This window comes from Solea solea, chromosome 15, assembly GCF_958295425.1.
Source record: "Solea solea chromosome 15, fSolSol10.1, whole genome shotgun sequence".
NCBI lineage: Eukaryota > Metazoa > Chordata > Actinopteri > Pleuronectiformes > Soleidae > Solea > Solea solea.
The window spans coordinates 11,432,198-11,449,893 of NC_081148.1; the positions used below are offsets into that span (position 1 = coordinate 11,432,198).

At 42.5% G+C, this 17,696-nt stretch overlaps 2 protein-coding genes across 2 annotated transcripts; both read left to right on the forward strand.

Moving 5' to 3' along the window:
- Positions 1 to 269: 269 nt before the first annotated feature.
- Positions 270 to 6,772, forward strand: LOC131474191 (leucine-rich repeat-containing protein 27-like). The gene is made up of 11 exons (XM_058651943.1): positions 270 to 793; positions 930 to 1,234; positions 1,859 to 1,989; positions 2,297 to 2,355; positions 2,704 to 2,856; positions 3,639 to 3,831; positions 4,700 to 4,840; positions 5,054 to 5,135; positions 5,586 to 5,668; positions 6,174 to 6,294; positions 6,396 to 6,772. Exons 2-11 carry the CDS (start codon positions 1,010 to 1,012, stop codon positions 6,504 to 6,506), a joined length of 1,299 nt encoding a protein of 432 aa, XP_058507926.1. The 5' UTR covers positions 270 to 793; positions 930 to 1,009; the 3' UTR covers positions 6,507 to 6,772.
- A 290-nt stretch (positions 6,773 to 7,062) lies between these two features.
- On the forward strand, positions 7,063 to 15,852 carry pwwp2b (PWWP domain containing 2B). The gene is made up of 3 exons (XM_058652031.1): positions 7,063 to 7,616; positions 9,776 to 11,507; positions 14,024 to 15,852. The coding sequence occupies exons 1-2, from the start codon at positions 7,477 to 7,479 to the stop codon at positions 11,505 to 11,507; spliced, it is 1,872 nt and encodes a 623-aa protein (XP_058508014.1). The 5' UTR covers positions 7,063 to 7,476; the 3' UTR covers positions 14,024 to 15,852.
- Positions 15,853 to 17,696: the final 1,844 nt, after the last annotated feature.

Sequence of the window (17,696 nt, forward strand, 5' to 3'; positions counted from 1 at the left end):
CAATGCTGATGAATTGTTAAGTGAAGACTTGAATAAAAACAAACGTCCCTCTGGGATCAATGAACTATTTCTGATTCTAAAGTGTCATCTTTCTTCCTCTGCTTTCACTGGTAATGCTTGCTTGGAGGGGGAGGCTTTTATTTTGAAGTGATAACCGAACGCTTGGCCTGTGTTTTCTGGCTAACTTGACACTTGGGAGAGTAGTGTGACAGTTTCTGGCCAGTGACTGTTGTTGACGTAGCTCGGTATCACACTGTTGTGCATATGAACAAACAGGAGCAGCCTCTGTGGGTAAAGCCAGGATCAAACTGAGGGAGTTGTTTTCTCTTTTTTTCTCTGTGATTGTCTCTGTGCTGCTGTGCTCGGCCTAGGTGAAGCTCTGTGAATTAGTCCACAATCTCATTAGTAGATGGATGGATGGGTGGCGCCGGATAACAGAGGGGGGTAAAGTAAAGTGGATTTAACACTTTGCCTCCACTGTCTGAACACTGCACAGTGCACACATATTAACTATGACATCTATAATCTTTTAGTATAGCGTATGTTATATATATGTGTGAAAATAAAGATGTAATTATAGCTTAAAACATTTAATGTAAGTGTCCTAACTTTGCACGTGGACCTCACCTGAAGTTTGTGTTCACCGCGTTGCCATGGTTACGCCGTCATACTCGTGAAGCGGCGCGGCTAACAACAACATAGCACGACATTTCCTTAGTTATTGTGTTTCCTTTTGATGTTTTTTGGCTTAAAAAGACACTGCGTGTGGTTCACAATGTTACTCGGTTACCAGGTGAGTTAATACACGCAAAGAGATTCGGTTGAAAAGAGTAATAGGAAGTGTTTACTACTAGTTAGTTAGTTAGTGTTAGCAGGAAGTTACAAGCTAGCACATGCAGTTGGTTGAGTCCATTGTTTCTTGTTTTCAGGCACGAGCAGAAGAAGACAGGTGAAAAAAGTCACTTGAACATCTTGGGCAACATCTCTGCTGTGCACCAACTCCACAGAAATGTCTTCTTCCCCAGACAGGGAGACGGAGGGGGACGTTTCAGACCTGCAGCTAAACTCCTCTGTCTTTCATATCAGTGTTGTCAAACCACAGACACCCCACGTCCTGCCTGAGGACGCTGAGCCACAGGAGCCTGCTGCGTGGAGCTCAACACAGACATTATGTCTGAGCAGAACCAAGTTACAATCTGTGTCAGACAGTATTTTGAAAAATGGCTCACTTAAGGTCAGTTTCCATTTCTGACAGTGCCACACATGCAGCCATGTACTGTATGCTGCAACTGTATTCAATCAAGATCCGCATATGTTCACCAGAACATATATAAACAATATTAATAATAACCATAATTCCACAGTCCAAAAACAGGTTAAGAGGTTAATTTGGACGCTCTAAATGGACTGGATAAATAAAACACAAGATAAATAACAGACAGGCAAACTCCATGACAAGTGATAAAAGCGCAATCATTTCTAGCATAGATTTAATTTTGATTTAAAAGAAGGTGCTGACTCCTGTCATATTTCCTCTGACAGGGAGTTCCAGAGCCTCTTATTTTCAAAGCTTTGTCCCCCTTAGATTAAGGGTGTAAGGTGCAAGCAGGGTTGTATGGTGGTAGAGCCTTGCTAATTTACTGAGCAGTCAGACAATTGACTGCTTTCCAGCTAATTTAAATAACCTTAAAAATCAATTGTGAAACACTGGATGCGAGTGTAATGAGGGTGATAAGCTCAAATCTGTTAACTAAAGTCTGGTGGCTGAATTCCATACTGTGTGAAACTGCTCCACAGATTTCTCATACTGTCCTCCGGATTATCTATTATTTCTAACTGCTCATTGTATCATCTCCAGTATTTATATCTTGAAGGCAACCAGATATCCAGTATCCCAGATTCATTGTTCACCCGCTTGCCCAACCTGCAGTGGCTCGACCTCCGAAATAACCTTATTCCGTCACTCTCTGCTGGTATTGGCCTGCACAGGTAGGCTACTCATGCAACAGCTCTTCAAAATGTTTGTCATTAACACACCTCCAGTGTGTTTATTTGTCACATTTTAAGACAATGTCTTTATTTCTAGTGCTCTTTTATTGAGTGGCACATGCACAGTTAATTAAAACTCCTAATTACAATGTGTGTAATTAATTGATTCACTATCATCTCTGTAAACACGCTCTGGTCTCTACACAACTTAAACCCTATCTTGTACAATTCGGTTTACGACTAAACGTGTCTCAATCAAGGCATTTTACTCGCAGTCATCTAATAATCTATGATTTGGTTCATGTAGGTCCCTGAAAACACTGCTTTTAGGAGGGAACCCCATCTCAGAACTTCCACCAGAGATGGGTGAGTTGATTTCCACCTGGGACTCAGGTCATTCAGCCGTTCCGCCCCCCAACTCTGGAATATTCTCCCACAACACACCCGAACAATAACGTCACTTTTTACCTTCAAATCTCAACTCAAAACTCACTTATTCAGATTAGCCTACCCTACATGCATGACACCCCCCCCCCCCCCACACACACACACACAGCAGAACAGTACTTCTGATTTTCGTCCACCAGAAGAATCTTGCATACCACAGTTTGAGAACCATGGTAATAGAGGAATTGGTGTAATCTAGATAAGAGATGTGGGTGTAAGCTGTAAAATGGTTAAATATTGCTCTCTTTTTTTCTTTTTTTTTTACAGGACATGTGATTACCCTCAAAGGCCTGAACCTGAGAAACTGTCCCATCACTTTCCCGCCACAAGACATCGTGGACCAGGGGGTCCAGGGCATCCTCCAGTATCTGAGGAGTGCCATGGCAAAGCGGCAAGTTATCATGAAGAAGGCCCCGCCAGGTAAATCAAAGGCACCTTAGTTTAGAACAGTGCAGCAGAAAAGTGTATAGCATTCACGTGCATCTGAGCCATCTGCCCTTTTTTGAGAGATAGGACGACTGACAACAAAAATAGATCCCTGCCCTGGTACCACTTCACTGGTGTGACTCTTGTTCCCTTGGAGACGTCCGTACCGCACAGACACTGACCCTTTTTTTCACCCCTACCCCCCCCGACACCCACCGTTCCAGCTTGACGATATATTTTTAGCCAGATGAACATGATCGATAACCTGTGGGCTCTAAACAGGAGCTCTCTGTCACTAAACACTGTCTGGAGGTAATCACTATGACAAGCTCAAGACAGCCCTCCACAGGAGAGGCTACTGCTGCACAATGAGCAGAGCCAAGGCCCTCCATGCCCCTTTATCTCTCCGACTTCAAGGTTATCAACAAAGACAGGGCTCTGTGTTCTGGAGGGGAAGTAGTCTTTTGTTTAATTGTCCCTGGGTGTAGCAGATTTTAAGTTATATTTAGCTACTTGTCACTCAAAGCTTACTGGCCACAAACTCCACTCTGCAACCCACATAGGTGTTTTAAAAGGAATGTGTTGCCTGCCTATGTTTGTGTCAATTTGCTCATGGAATGCTAAAAATTGCTCTGCAGTTTGTTAGTGATTATTGGAAGTCAAACACTTGTCACATACTTTCACTGTAGCCACCGCCAGTGTAGGTGTGTACTACAATGTTGTTTTTAGTTCTGGCTGCCTCCATATCACACTTGTATCTGCCATGGTTGTTTCAGTCGAGCTGCCAGTGGTGGAGAAGCTCCAGCTCGCAGGGCTGATGGAGTTCAGCGTGGAGGAGCAGGATGACGATGAGCTGCAGAAGTTCAAAGAGCTGAAACACAAGATGATTCTACTGGACAAAGCTGAGCTGGGCTCAGTAGGACAGAGTGATAGGACGCCAAAGTCGCGCATTTGTCCTGTTGGCAAAGGGTAAGTGGGTTGAGAGTGAGAGAGCAGGAAAGAAAAAGTTTATTGTGTGGGAGTCCATGTTGGTTTTGATTTGTTTGGAAACGGGTGAAGAGTTACCCTGGCTAATCCTCACTGTTTACTAGATGATATACATTCATTATACGAAGTGTAAAAAAAAAAAAAAAAAAGGAGTATTTCTTGTATATATTGGTTCAAGTGATAGTTATATATAAAATACCGACACATTGTCAACACTGACTTCATAAGTGCACAGTGAACCTGAAAACATGGCTGCAAACAGGACAAACAGATTAGAGACCCAGGCGATACTTAATTTAACCAATTTCTTCCTTATTTTTAAACTGAACTATACATATAATATATAACCATATAACCACCTATGTAATGACACATTATATGCAATAATAAGCCAAGTAGGTAGATTTTGTTGTTGTTGGCCATTACTAAGCAACACTAATGTGATCTTATTCAATGGGCCAATGTGTGAGAGGCTCTAGTCTCTTGCTTTGGCCAGAAAGTGAGTATAAAATCTTTCACACTGGAGATACATTTTTTTTTTTTACATTGAGTCCAGGCAGCGAATTATGTGTTGGGCTTGAATTGTTTTTGTAGTGAAAGTGTTATTAACTGTATAACAGAAGGACAGAGGAGGTGAATTTGTTCTGCTCCAGTAAAGGGCTTGAGTGCTGGGCTTGAAGAGAACAAAATATGGCACGGTGCCTTGGAAAAGGATACAGCCACACTTTTTTAATGACATTCTCTGCAGTGGAGACCAAGTGAGTCGAAAATCTCCCAAGCTGCTTCCACTGGGAATGAGAGCTCAGGAGTGCAATAAAAATAAAGCATTTTGTTTCAATTTATTTGTCAGTGTAAAGGCAACAACCAAGGTCGGCATGGTTCCCGAGCTCCCTCTGTTTGACTCTCAGCACTGGAAGAGGCCAGAGGAGAGGAGGCAGGCTGCAACAAAAGAGATGAAAGAGAGACAGGCTATTCTCGAGCAGAGGATTAAGTAAGTAGTAGTATTTTAGGGTACTATTGTAAATACCCTTTTGTCTGCCTTACTATTTTTTGACCATTGAATTACAATGGGTAGAGTACACATGATATTTTAACAGGAACACCTTAGTTAAGACAGCTGTCAGAGCTATACTGTAATAATCAATCCCCTATGCAATAATTTAGAACCAACCACTTTTTTTATTGTTTTCTGGATGTCCCTTAGAAGCCAAGCGGCTCTTTCAAAGTGGCGCACACAAGCCAAGATCGCACAGGAGAAGAAGAATGAAAAACAAAAGAGACATGAGGTACGTGTGGATTAAACCCAGCTAGATTTCCACTTGCTAACCACAGGGAGGCAGTAGAGCACTGCTTCAATCCTGGTGAACAGAGGACTGAAACAGTGGGTATGAAATCACATGATCAATCATTTTGATGCTCATGAATTTTCAGGAAGCAACAAGTAACAAGAGGTCAGTGTCTGTCAGACACTGACCGTTCTGCATCAGTAATAATGGCAGCAACATTTTACTCTATACCTTCAGGCATACACGCACTGCACACATATGGATGGTTTTTCAGGAAACTGGCATTCCAGCAACCTTTCTGTGAATGTAGCTGAAAAAAAAAAAAGTACAATTGAGGTTGTTGTGTTGCAGCTGTGCAGCTGTGGCCCAGTCGGTTGTGTTATCCTGTATGTGCACAAGCTCAAAATTCAAAAATACTGATGTAACAAGTAGATCCACTGTCTGTTACAGGAAGCTAATGTAAAACCTGATGTGATGGGCTGCAGTGATACTCAGCAGAGGCAGACTTCCACCACAGACTGGGAGAAGACCAGGTAACATAATTCTAATACTACTACTGACCAAAAATGCAGTGAACATCCACAACACTCTGAAATGTGAACCAGTATTATTAGACCTGTGATATTTGTCCTGTCAGTAGCTGCCTTCTATGTATAGTGGTTTATAATATCAGCATCTCAACAGTAAACATAATGAAAATGGCACTGCACATATTTGAGAATATTGAAGTACACAACTAATGGCATTTTCAATGATTCTTTTAGTTGTAGGATGGAAAGCTAGAGACACCTAGTGGGCAAAGTCAGGCTATACACCCACCATATCACATCAGCATTTTCCTTTGTTCTTCATAAGCAACATTATGTCTTTTAAAAAACATGTAAACCAAACAGATCTCTTTGTGATTTCATTATTGATGTAATCTTGACCAAGGAGTAAACCATTTGTTTCCTTACACCCATGAAGGCTGTGATGTAAGTAGCCTTACAGAAGCATCTTAATATTCAGTTTGAAAGTGTGACCTTTGTGATGCTGCAGATCAGGCCGCGATCTTGAGCGACAGATCTGTGTCCGTGTTGAGAAGATACAGGAGAGACGCCTGAATCCAAGGGGCACAGCCAGTGAGCAGATGGCAGCAGCAGCACAAGATGTGGAAGAGGTCAGACCTACACCTCCATTATTCACACAACTGATCTGTATTGAACTCATGTGGTGTTAAGCTGAGTGTGTTTCTTTCTCTCTCCCTGTGTTTAATGACAGATGACAAAGTTACAGAGGCAGCTTCTGGAGAACAGAAATCCGGGAAGAAATCTTGACAAATGTTTCACCATCTTCACTGGAGACAACTGGAAGAGTTTCCTTGACAAATAACATAGGCTGTGCAGTCACTATATATGTTCAGGAGGTTCTTTTGTGAGCAGCATATTTAAAAGTGTGCAATGGATTTTAAAGAATTGTGTTGAATGATTAGAGTTTGGTCATGATCACTTGATTCCTTTACCAAGCATTCATGTTGATGTAAAAGCTTTCGAGTGTATTGACATTGTGTGATTAATTGTAAAGGGTTAAAAATAAAGAAGTACATGTTTTCCCTCTCTAGTATAAAAACCAATTGTGCTTGTGTTCATAACAATCACAACCACCAACATGTAAAAAGTAAATACAGATAGATAGATAGATAGATAGATAGATAGATAGTGTGAAATGAAGCTGCTTATTTTTAAAAGGTATTTTAGACACTAGAGCACAAGTATATTAATCCAAGTTTAAAATACAATATTTGAGATCTCATTTAAAAAATGTTAAATAAAACAAATGCACATGTTAAGTAACATAAGTAAAGATAAATGCAGCTAAAACTTGTACCTGCATGTATTTTGGTGATCATTTGTGAAATGTAGGCCATAATGCTCCTATTTTGGAGACTCATATGCGACCGTGCGCTATGGTGCATGGGAGAAAATACATCCATGTATTTTTTTCGTTCTAAAGTGTAGTGATAGTGTACGTTAATAGAACAAATCACCATCGGTAAAAACGGAGGCATTCCTGTCGTGATAAAAGTCGGTGGTGATGAAAGGCATCTAACAAGCCAGAGAAGTGAGACAGGGAAAGGGTAGGCCTTGTCTTGGGAGATTTTTGCTCCTCCAGCACAGGCAGCGTGATGTCAGCGGTGGCAGTGCTGTTGTAATTGACTTGGTGGGGGTGATGGCGTCATTTTATGCCCTGGTGTAGCCTCCTGCTCCAATAGCGAAGGGGAGACGGATCTTTGTCCGACGCGACCGTGGCTCCCTTGGCCGGGATCGAGTACCGCCGAGCCGGACACCTCACCCCGGGAAACATGGAGGCTGTGGCCGATGAGCTGCGGGCCGGCTCTCGGGTACCTGTCACTATCGATCAAATAGTTAACGACACACTTGTAGTGACGCTCACCTATCGAGAACGAAGCTACACGGGGATATTACTTGATTGCAACAAAAAGTAAGTGTTGTGTGTTTTATTCTTTTTCTATACACGTCGTTTTAAAATTAATTTGCTAAGCTCTGCTAACGGCTAATTTACCTTTCATGCTAGCTGAGAGCTAACCGGGCCTTCGTACAATAGACCTATTGGTTATTGTAGCTGACAAGTTAGCTGCCTGCTAGCTTGCTAGCTAGTGGCAGAGTGATATCGTTTTGACTCATAATAAGATAATAGCATGTATTGTTTCACTAAAGTAAATTCTACAAGTCAAGAGTGTGTTCTTGTCATACGAGATAGTTTATGACTTCTTTCTGAACAATGGCTAATGTCACTGTGTTCACCTCTAGCTTATTGTTAGCTTTATCAAACCCAGAGCAGCTAAAATGTTTTCAGTAAAAACTAGGCTCAGGTTGACCAGCACTATGAATGTCACATACGTCTTTTTACATGCTGAATTTTAGACATTGTGCACAGATTTCTCTAGAGTGATGTTTAGACGAACCTATTCTCAAAATATAGTTGCAGTGTTGAGAAGGGGCTTGATTGCATTGATTACCAGTTATTCTGGATTTACAGAAACAGTAGAAAAATAATTGCACGTGGGTGCTGATGGTACACATGTGAGGGTTTTAATATTACTATTGTTATTATTATTGTTGTTATTATTATTATTATTATTATTATTATTATTAGTTCTCAAACCTGGTTCTGTAGAGATGCAGTGATCACCTCAGGCTGTGTGTTTGACAGGAGCAGGTCTTTGTCATTTGAAGAAAAAGAACATATACAAATGAGAACCATGTGTGTGTAATTTGACATAAACAAGTATCATCTGTTATTTGTTCCTCTTGGTGCATGTTATATACATGCCTTGTGATTCTCTTGGTGTTGTGCACCTTAAAAGTCATTGGCTTTACACTATTTATAGACTAGCAGAATCAGAATCTGACCAGCTTTGCCCCTCAGTATGCCAAGATGATTTTTCATGTGTGAGCTCCTACACGTCCTGAAAATAACCCAGGCTAATGGGAAGAGACAGGCCTTGGAAAAACTTAAAATAGGCCTATAATTCAGGCCTTGTAACTGACAGAATTTGACTACTTCTTCCTTTTCAGATCATGGAAATACATTTCCTGTCATTGTCCGCCACAGATTTGCTGGGCCTATCATTCAAGCAGATCTTCTTTTATTTAGATGGTACACAATGTGAAATAGCAACAGTGCAATGAGTCATGGCTGGTCATATGCTGCGTCCTTGTGCTGTGCTTAACTAGCACTTTGTGTTCTCTGTCACAGGCCGCAGTGTTTGTGCCCTGTCAGTTACTGTGAAGGCTAATATTTGGCTTCTTTAGAGGCACATAAAAAGGTGAGAGGAGCAAGCCTCACCAAGAGACTATTATTCAGAGGTGCTTGCCAGTTCCTTCTCCTGGGGAGGAAAACAGGCTCCCCAAATGTGCGCTAATTAATAATCTTACCACACACAGGCCCTGAGTAGACACGGATGCAAAAACAAACTGAAATCTCCTGGCTCCTTCCCTACCTATCTGAATCCCAAGTGAGTCATGGGATTGTTTTTGTTCAGTCAGATGTTTGGGAGGGGGGTGGGCTTTTGGGCATCCTGTAGTCTCTTTGTCTGCTGTCTTCTGACTAAAGCAGCACAGCCATGTTACTGCTGCCTGCCTGCCAGCCAACCCTCAAACACTCCTTGGCAGTTGGGCCATCTTTAGACATGTTGGCTGCTCTCAGAGTGTACAAAAAAAAAAAAAGAGTATTTGAAATCACTCGGGAGAGTCAGTGAGACTATTGCTGCACATTATGGCCTAAGGCAGTGGGATGCCTGGCTGCTCATGAAGCGCTCCCCAACCCCCACCCTCAAAGAATTTTCAGCATACAGGTGACATGGAGAGTAGCATCTGGATGTCCAGTCAAAGTAAAAGAAAGTCAGCCACTCAAAGTAAAGGCTTTACACAGCGTTTTTGTTTTTCTTCTCATTTGGCAAGATGAGTTATCATAAAGTAAAGCATTACAGTATCATTCTCAAAAAATTGATTACAAAATGTATTTGTAAGAAGAATGTTTGTGCCTTTTTGGATGACTTCATTGTACCACTGTAATAAAGCTGAATGAGATTCTTAGTTATTAATATTTTGTTTTGTCTTTTTTATTGTTCATCTTAGGACTGGACTGTTCTGTCTACCAGATTTCACAATCAAATCCGGGGACTGTCCAATACCTAAATCAGATTGTGAAATCCCAGACATTGTGAGTGAGGAGCTGGTTTCCAATTCTCCCAGCCAGACTCCACACAGACCAAAGGATGAAAATGCTCTCCCTGAAAGCAGTATACCAACTGCACCTCCGCCTTGCCCTCTACCCACACCAGTGCCAGCTGGAGAGACTCCTTACCCTCCTTATTTTGAAGGAGCCCCCTTCCCTCAGCCTTTATGGGTGCGTCACAGCTACAGCCAGTGGGTACCTCAACCTCCTCCACGACCAATCAAGAGAAAGAAGAGGCGGACGCGAGAGCCCGGTCGCATGACCATGAGCACTATCCGTCTACGACCACGGCAGGTACTATGTGAAAAGTGCAAAAACACACTGAATAGTGATGAGGACAGTAAAGATGGCATGAGCAATGCCAAAACGTCTAGAAAGGAGAATGCACTACAGAGCGATGACGATGGTGATGACAAAGATATCCCATCTAAGCTTTCCAGGAAGGAGGATGTAGTAGCAAACAAGGACAATAAAAAACGGGAAAATGGCACCAGCTTTGACAGCAAGCGCCTTAGGAAGGACAAAAGGGGGGAAGCTGATGGGGAGAAGTTCCCCGGAGGTGAGGTGATTATCCCCCATAGTCCTGTCATAAAGATCTCCTACAGCACTCCACAGGGCAAGGGGGAGGTCATGAAGATCCCCTCGCGAGTCCATGGTTCAGTTAAACCATTTTGCCCCAAACAGGTGGTGCTGAATGGTGTGGGAGAAAACGGCAAGGCGCCTTCTGATCCCACCAAGGAACAACGGCACATTTTAGATGCCACAAGGTCTGGCCTCACGGTGTCCATTCCCAAACTCAAACTTACTAGACCATTCACAACTGTGAGTCAGGACTTGCCTTCTCCAAAGATCCGCTTGAAACCTCCTCAGAGAGAGAGTGATGAGGGTGTGGTCGAGTATGAGGCAGAACTTATAGAAGATACAAGGAGACAAAGTCCCAGGGTTCCAGGTCCCTGCCTTCCTCACTCCGAAGACTCAGGGGAGGGCAAAAACTCTCTGGAGTTGTGGTCAGGGAGTTCTGGAGAGGAGGCTGAGCGAGGCCACAGTGACCTAACCCTTCTTATTAATTTCCGTAAGCGCAAAGCAGATTCTTCAAGCCTGTCGGTCTGCAGCAGTGACAGTCTAGATGAGTCCAAGTCTTTCAGTTCTGATGGCACTTCACCGGAGCTGTGTGATCTTGCACCTGGAGAAGACCTCTCTGTAACCTCATCTTCTGTACCTTCACGAGAGGACTCCAAGACAGTGCCGCCACTCACAGTGCGGCTCCACACGCGCAGCATGACAAAGTGTGTAACAGAAGAGGGCCACGCTGTGGCGGTGGGTGACATTGTGTGGGGTAAGATCCATGGCTTCCCCTGGTGGCCAGCACGTGTCCTCAGCATCAGTGGCACACGCAAACAGGAGACAGCCAGTTGTGAGGCGCAGTGGCCCCAGGCGAAGGTGTCATGGTTCGGTTCACCCACCACCTCCCAACTCTCTGTTGCCAAACTTTCACCCTTTAGAGAGCTCTTCAGGTCCCGATTTAACCGCAAGAAGAAAGGGATGTACCGGAGAGCCATCCTGGAGGCAGCCAAGGCTGTGGGTCACATGAGCCCGGAGATTACGTCACTGCTTTCCCACTGCGACACATAGGTTAGTTCACATTTTTTGCTCCTCTGTGTATCGCAGCTGCTATTATAAATTTAAACTCAACATCTCCATGCACATCTGCACTGTACCTGCTTTTTATTTGGTCTCCTGAAAGGTGCAGAATCATACAATGTAAAGAGGATATTCTCCGAAAAACTAAACTGAACATAATCAAATGTTAATGTTTTTAGTGTCATTGATCATATTTTGAAAGAAACTTGAGCTATAATCGACTTAAGACTATGGAGGGTAAGTTTAAATCTCAATGTAGAAAGGCAAGAAGCTGTTAGTAAAAGCCAAACCGATGTTTTTGAGCTGCTGCTACATTCAGTACAAATTTATAGCTGCGGGTTATATAGCTGCAGAAATGGTTAATAGATTTTTTACATTAAAATCACAGCCAGAGCCTCCTGACTTGCACATCATGTTTTTCATGAGCCACATGATCCACTTTTTGATAAGCTGGTTCAAATCTATCAAACTGATCAGCTTCAATCACTGGTCATTGTGTACTGATACTATTGTTACTATTGTCACTATGGCTCTAGACCAGTGCTTCTCAATCCTGGTCCTGGGTACCGACTGTCCTGCATGTTTTAGATGTTTCCTTGCTCCAACACACCTGATTCAAATGGTCATCTCGTCAGCAAGCTCTGCAGAGGCCTGGTAACGACCCTTTTATTTGAAGCAGGTGTGCTGGAGCAGGGAAACATCTAGAACAAAAGTGAAAAGTGTTGCTTGCTTCTTTTTCATTGACCATGGTTCTGTGCTTATAACTGTGACGTGTTTACCTTGCAGTGCTAGTAAAGTTGGTTGAGCTTGAAAAGCCCAGTCCCAGAACAGAATAATTTATTTCATTAGCTTTCTAATGAAAGTGATCAACATTCCCCCCTTTTATTTGCAAAAAACACATTGCTCAAATGCAAGTTCTGTCCAAAAACGGTCTTGAGTCATATCAATGTGCAGTTGTTTTGGTGGTTATAAGGAAATTATACCTGCATATCATATCACCTTTCTCTGTCTTTGATTGATTTTGAGGTCTATTTCCTTCTTCCTTGTGTGTGTGTATGTGTTTGGGCAAGTGCTCGCAGAGAACACAGACTTCGCAGAGAACCATAAGGGAAAATGAAGGTCCAAGACACGGACATAAATATTAGGCGCACCAGTGTGATCAGAGAAAACATTTTGTCACACTCAAAAGATTTTTAGTGGCACTTGAGAGCCCTGGTGACTATTATATCATGATTTCTTTCCTCACAAATTTCTCTGCCCAAGTGCAGAAAGTGGTTAGCAGAGAGAGCTTATCGGACTGATAACAAGCTATATTTAATCTTAAATTGCTCTCACAATTGCTTTTTGAATTAGCAGTGGGTTACATGACCTGGTGTCATTTTTAGGAAATGATGTGCAGTGACATCAGGTTTGTAAGCTTGCTCTTTTAGGAAGAGACAAAAAGTGCACTTCTGTGGCACAGAGACCTGTAGTCGGCTGTAGAGCCCTCTTAATATGTATGCTACTCACAGTAGCAGATAAAGTCAGTCATACTATTTTTTTTTTTATTATTTCATATATATTGTGTAGTGTGTACACAGTGAGGAGCTAGAATCTTTGCAAAATGTCTTGAAAATATAATTGATGGTGTTCATGTTTAAACTCTGAGGGAGCGTGAGTAAAATAATTGTCCTGCAACTGGGACCTGCTTATTTAATGCTAGATTAGATCCCCTCACCCATTTTCTACCACTATATCCTCCACATGAGGGTCATAGGGGATGCTAGAGCTTTTCCCAGCTGACACAGGGTAAAAGGCGGGGTACAACCTGGACAGATCACCAGGCCAACATGCATAAACAAACGACCATTCACTCTTACAGTCACCTATGGCAATTTAGAGTGTCTGATTAACCTAATCCCCAGTCAGTATGTTTTTTGGCTGTGGGTCAAAAAGAATAGCTTCATAAAGCAGTTAATTTGGAAAGTGGTTTTCCATCAAACGGTGTGGGTTCAATTAAATCCTCAAGCCTCAACCCAAATCCTTGTCATGCTATGGCTTTGTCAGTCTCTCCCTCTGGTTTCTGACTTCATTGACCTTGTGCACCCTTGGCGCATACTCAACAGGTTAAATATTGTCTTTGAGTGATATGAGAGGCAGACTGGCCACTCCCAGTCCTTCTCTTCACTCTGCTGTGGGCCTCATGAACCCAGAGGAGTTGAAGTTCAGAATAAACAGTAAAGGGTTAAGCCGAGTCTTTATTTTGTCCTTTCTTCCAGATCTCATAAAGGTAGTGTTTTTTTTTCCTGTGCTGTCAGCTACACATGTTACAGCCGAGTGGAAAAGGAGCTCAAATTCACTTCACACTGCACCATTATCTGTAGATGACAAACTTCACATGTTGAGAACCACATTCCTCCCCATGTTGAGCCATTTTCAGGCTAAACTTGTCTTGTGTGCTCGTCGTCGTGAATGCTTTCTGTCCTTCGGCTTTATCTCCTTATCTTCTTCTTTCTCTTCTTGTGTAGAGGCTGAGGACTGAAGAGAGGTCTCTGAGGTTTGTCCTGAATTCTCAGACTGTGTCAAGACCCAGGAGGGAGTATGTACGTTGCCACGGCTACTATTTATATGCCTTTTTTTTTTTTCTTTTCTTTTCACAAGGCTTGTGGAAAATGGCTGCCACAGTGGAGTATAGTTGTGACTGGACAAGGGAGCAAAAAAAAAGGCCATACATTTCATGGTCTCCCATGAACTATTCCTCCGTTTTATTTCTAGATCTAATCATATTTCAATAGAGCGGAATTACGACACTACAAGGAGCCGAATGTATTTATTGTCTGTACTTGTTTGTTGCGGTCCATTAAGTACGCCCTTTTTTGCTACAGTCTCTCCAAACCTGCTGGTCTGCTGCTGTTATCATCACGGTCCGCACCACCGACAAGTTACAAGGTTTTACTTGTCCAGTCAGATGAAGTCGGCTGTGTCATTAAAGATCCCCCCCCCCCCCCCCACTTCCCGGGCCATGACACATCCTACCATGAATTAGAAAGTCTTACCCCGAATCCTTTTACTTAAAAATGTGAACGGCTCCACCCAGAGACAGTAGTGACTGTTCCGGCTCTTCTAGCAATCACAGTGTTTTCGTCCTCACAGCCCACACAGTACATTTGAGGATGTATTTATGCTGAACTCTGATTCCTCTCCAAAATCATGTGTCTCTCTTCCATTTCATTTTTTTTTTTTTACCTTCTCCCCCTCCCCTGAAAACCATTTTTATTTCACTTTAATTATTTAAAATGTCATGAAGAAAAAAAAAGCACTTTATCTGTACCTTGGTGGCCTGCTGTAAGCTCACTGTCTGAAACACTATTGGGAGATACAGCCCTGGTAAGCAGCAGGGGAGTTTAGAAGTCTTTGTGGTCGACTATCCATGGCCTTGGAGATACAGGAGATACAAACAAAATCTTTTTTTTATTATTATTATTATTATTATTTGATTCTGTTGTACGATTCTTGGGGACACCAGACACATATGGTTGTGTACACTGTATTCTTGCATTTGACTTGGGTGTGTTTCTCTCTCTCTCTCTCAATTATCTTACACACACACACACACACTAAAACAACTCCTTGTTTAACTTTACCACTGGAGAAACATGGGTGAACAAAAAAGTGTCAGATCCCCTATGCATTATCAGTTAAAGCTTTATGAGTGACTTTGGGAGAAAAAAAAGAAAATTGAACATGCTGTAAGAATACTGTGAATTCAACTGCTGAGTGTGCTGAGGGAAAAGTTTGCTACTAGTTGGAACTTGCAGTCGTATTGAGTCACCGGGCAAACGTGGACTGCATTGCTGACCTTTAGCTACCTTTGTGTTGTAGGCAGCACTATTGGAATACGGGGGAGGGAGGCAGCAAAGACTAGAGACCGCTGCTGCTGCTGCTGCTGAGCACAGTCTGTATTAAAAAGAAAAAAAACTTAACCGAAGATTGCACACAGTCACACTCAGCCAACCAGCCCGTCTACTTTCTGCCTGTCTGGGAACTTTCTGTTCAGATTTGAGGCCAAAAACACAGGCTGACAAATCAGGTCAATCAGTGAGATAAGTGTGCTTATTAAACTAGCAGATAAACGCACTCCTCCCATTTTGATGATCTGCCGTTTGACTGTTGAGCCCTGAGCGAGTGAGAGGGCAAACATTTCTGATTGCCTCAGATGGGACAAGATTTTTTTTTTTTTCCCCAGTTTGTGCAACATGGCTATCTACTGTTGCCCGCGTTGGTCAATGTTATTGGCTACTTTTTTTTGTTTTGTTTTTTACATGTACTGTAAATAAAATAAAATATACAAGCAATACCTGTGTTGTGGTGTTGGCCTGTGGTATGTGTTCTTTTAAAAGGGGAGATACAACAGTGGGTTTAATATGTGGCCCTGGAGGAAACATTTAAAAAATACTTGTCAGGATTTCAGCCGGTAAATTCAGTTTGTGATTTGAAACCAGTTGCATTTTACTGTCAGGCTTAACTTTGTTTTATAATGTCCGTGTTTGTCCAGCTTTCTGGAAATGTACAGGAGATTCATGCGTCAAAGATGCTTCTCCTGTGATCGTTTCAAACTCGTTTTTAGTTCAGGGGCCATATACAACACTTTTTTTTATCTCAAGTGGGCCAGAGCAGTAAAATAATAGCATAATAACCTATAAAATAAACAAGAAATCCACATTTTTATATCATGAACAACCTGACATTTCTTGTTCCTAAGTTTAACATTTACATATGAGCATGACAACCTACAGATCACTGTGGCTCTTCAATGGCACAGCACTTTTAGTCACAGGTATCTGTAACTGAAAAATATAGGTATCAATCTTCACAAATTCATCCTGTGGGCCAGATTGGACCCCCTGATGGGCCAGTTCTGGCCATCGGGCCGTACATTTGACACCCCTGGTCTAACGTGTGCATTCATGGCAGTGGCAGCCCGTGAATCGAGGGCGCCGCCCTACCTGTCTCACATGAAGAAGATAGAAATCACATAAAATTATTTTACAAAAATTTAAATGAACGAGCTTTACAGTCCGTGTATAATCTGAATTCAAATGAGGTTTAAAAGCGTTCTTGTTTACAGTGAGTGAACGGTCTAGTGATGTATTTCCTGTTCCTTTGTGGTGCAAAATCTTTACCATAGACTTGATACAAATGGTGCATGTGCAATTTGCTATACTCCCTTCCTCAAGTAACTACTGGGACATGGTCTTTTCATTCAAATAAAATACGCCCTCCCAACCTTTTTCTATCATCAGCTGTCACTGATTTGTGGGCAGCCCTTTCACTTCTTCGAGCTGTCAGCCTCAGGTTGTGTGTGGACCTGGCCCTTGCTTCTGCACCAGTTTGTAACGAGACCACTTGGCCTCTACATTTCTCTGTGGTCATGTCTGCTGTGCTCAGGTTCAGTCACATCTTGGGAGACAGGATTTCTGAATGTATCTCGCGTCCCCCCCCCCCCCCACGTCCCTCCTTGTTACATTCCCTCCTCATTCATCGCCACGGCTCCAGCTCAGCCGAGCCTGCGTCGTGCATGTTGATTTGTAGTGTCTGTGTCATAAATAGGAGTGGTTAAGTATAAGTCTGTTGCATAACTCAAGCGTGGCTGAGAGGATTGAGCTGGTCAAGGTGAGGTGACCCTTCATCCTCCCCGACTGTCCTCGATCAGATCGTTTTACTGTCGAGGCTCTGCTGTAGATCACCCTCCTCCCCCTCCCTCCCTCCCAACACCACCATCACTTCCGTGCCTGCTCACATTTCATGTCCTCTGACCTGGCCCGGTCTGCTGGCAAACATGTCAGTATCGTTCACAGCAAATGAAGTGATTCAACAGGATCAGGCTGTATGGTTTACTAGCCTATGTTCAGTGGATGAAATGAGGCCATCTTAGAGGTTAAATGCTACTACTTTTATTTATGTCTTTGAGATTTTAACACTTTGAAATCGTAATTTCACATTCTCTGTCTCCATCTGTCAAGACAAATCCCTTCCTGTGTTGTGATATGAGATCTAATCACACAGCATTGTGCGACAGTAGTTTGAATGTAACATTTTTATATTTAGAATTTAGGCACGTTACAAGACACGTCTCTCATATCTCAACGGGTTCAATTAACCTTGTTTTCTCAACAAAAGCAGGATAAGAGCACCAATATT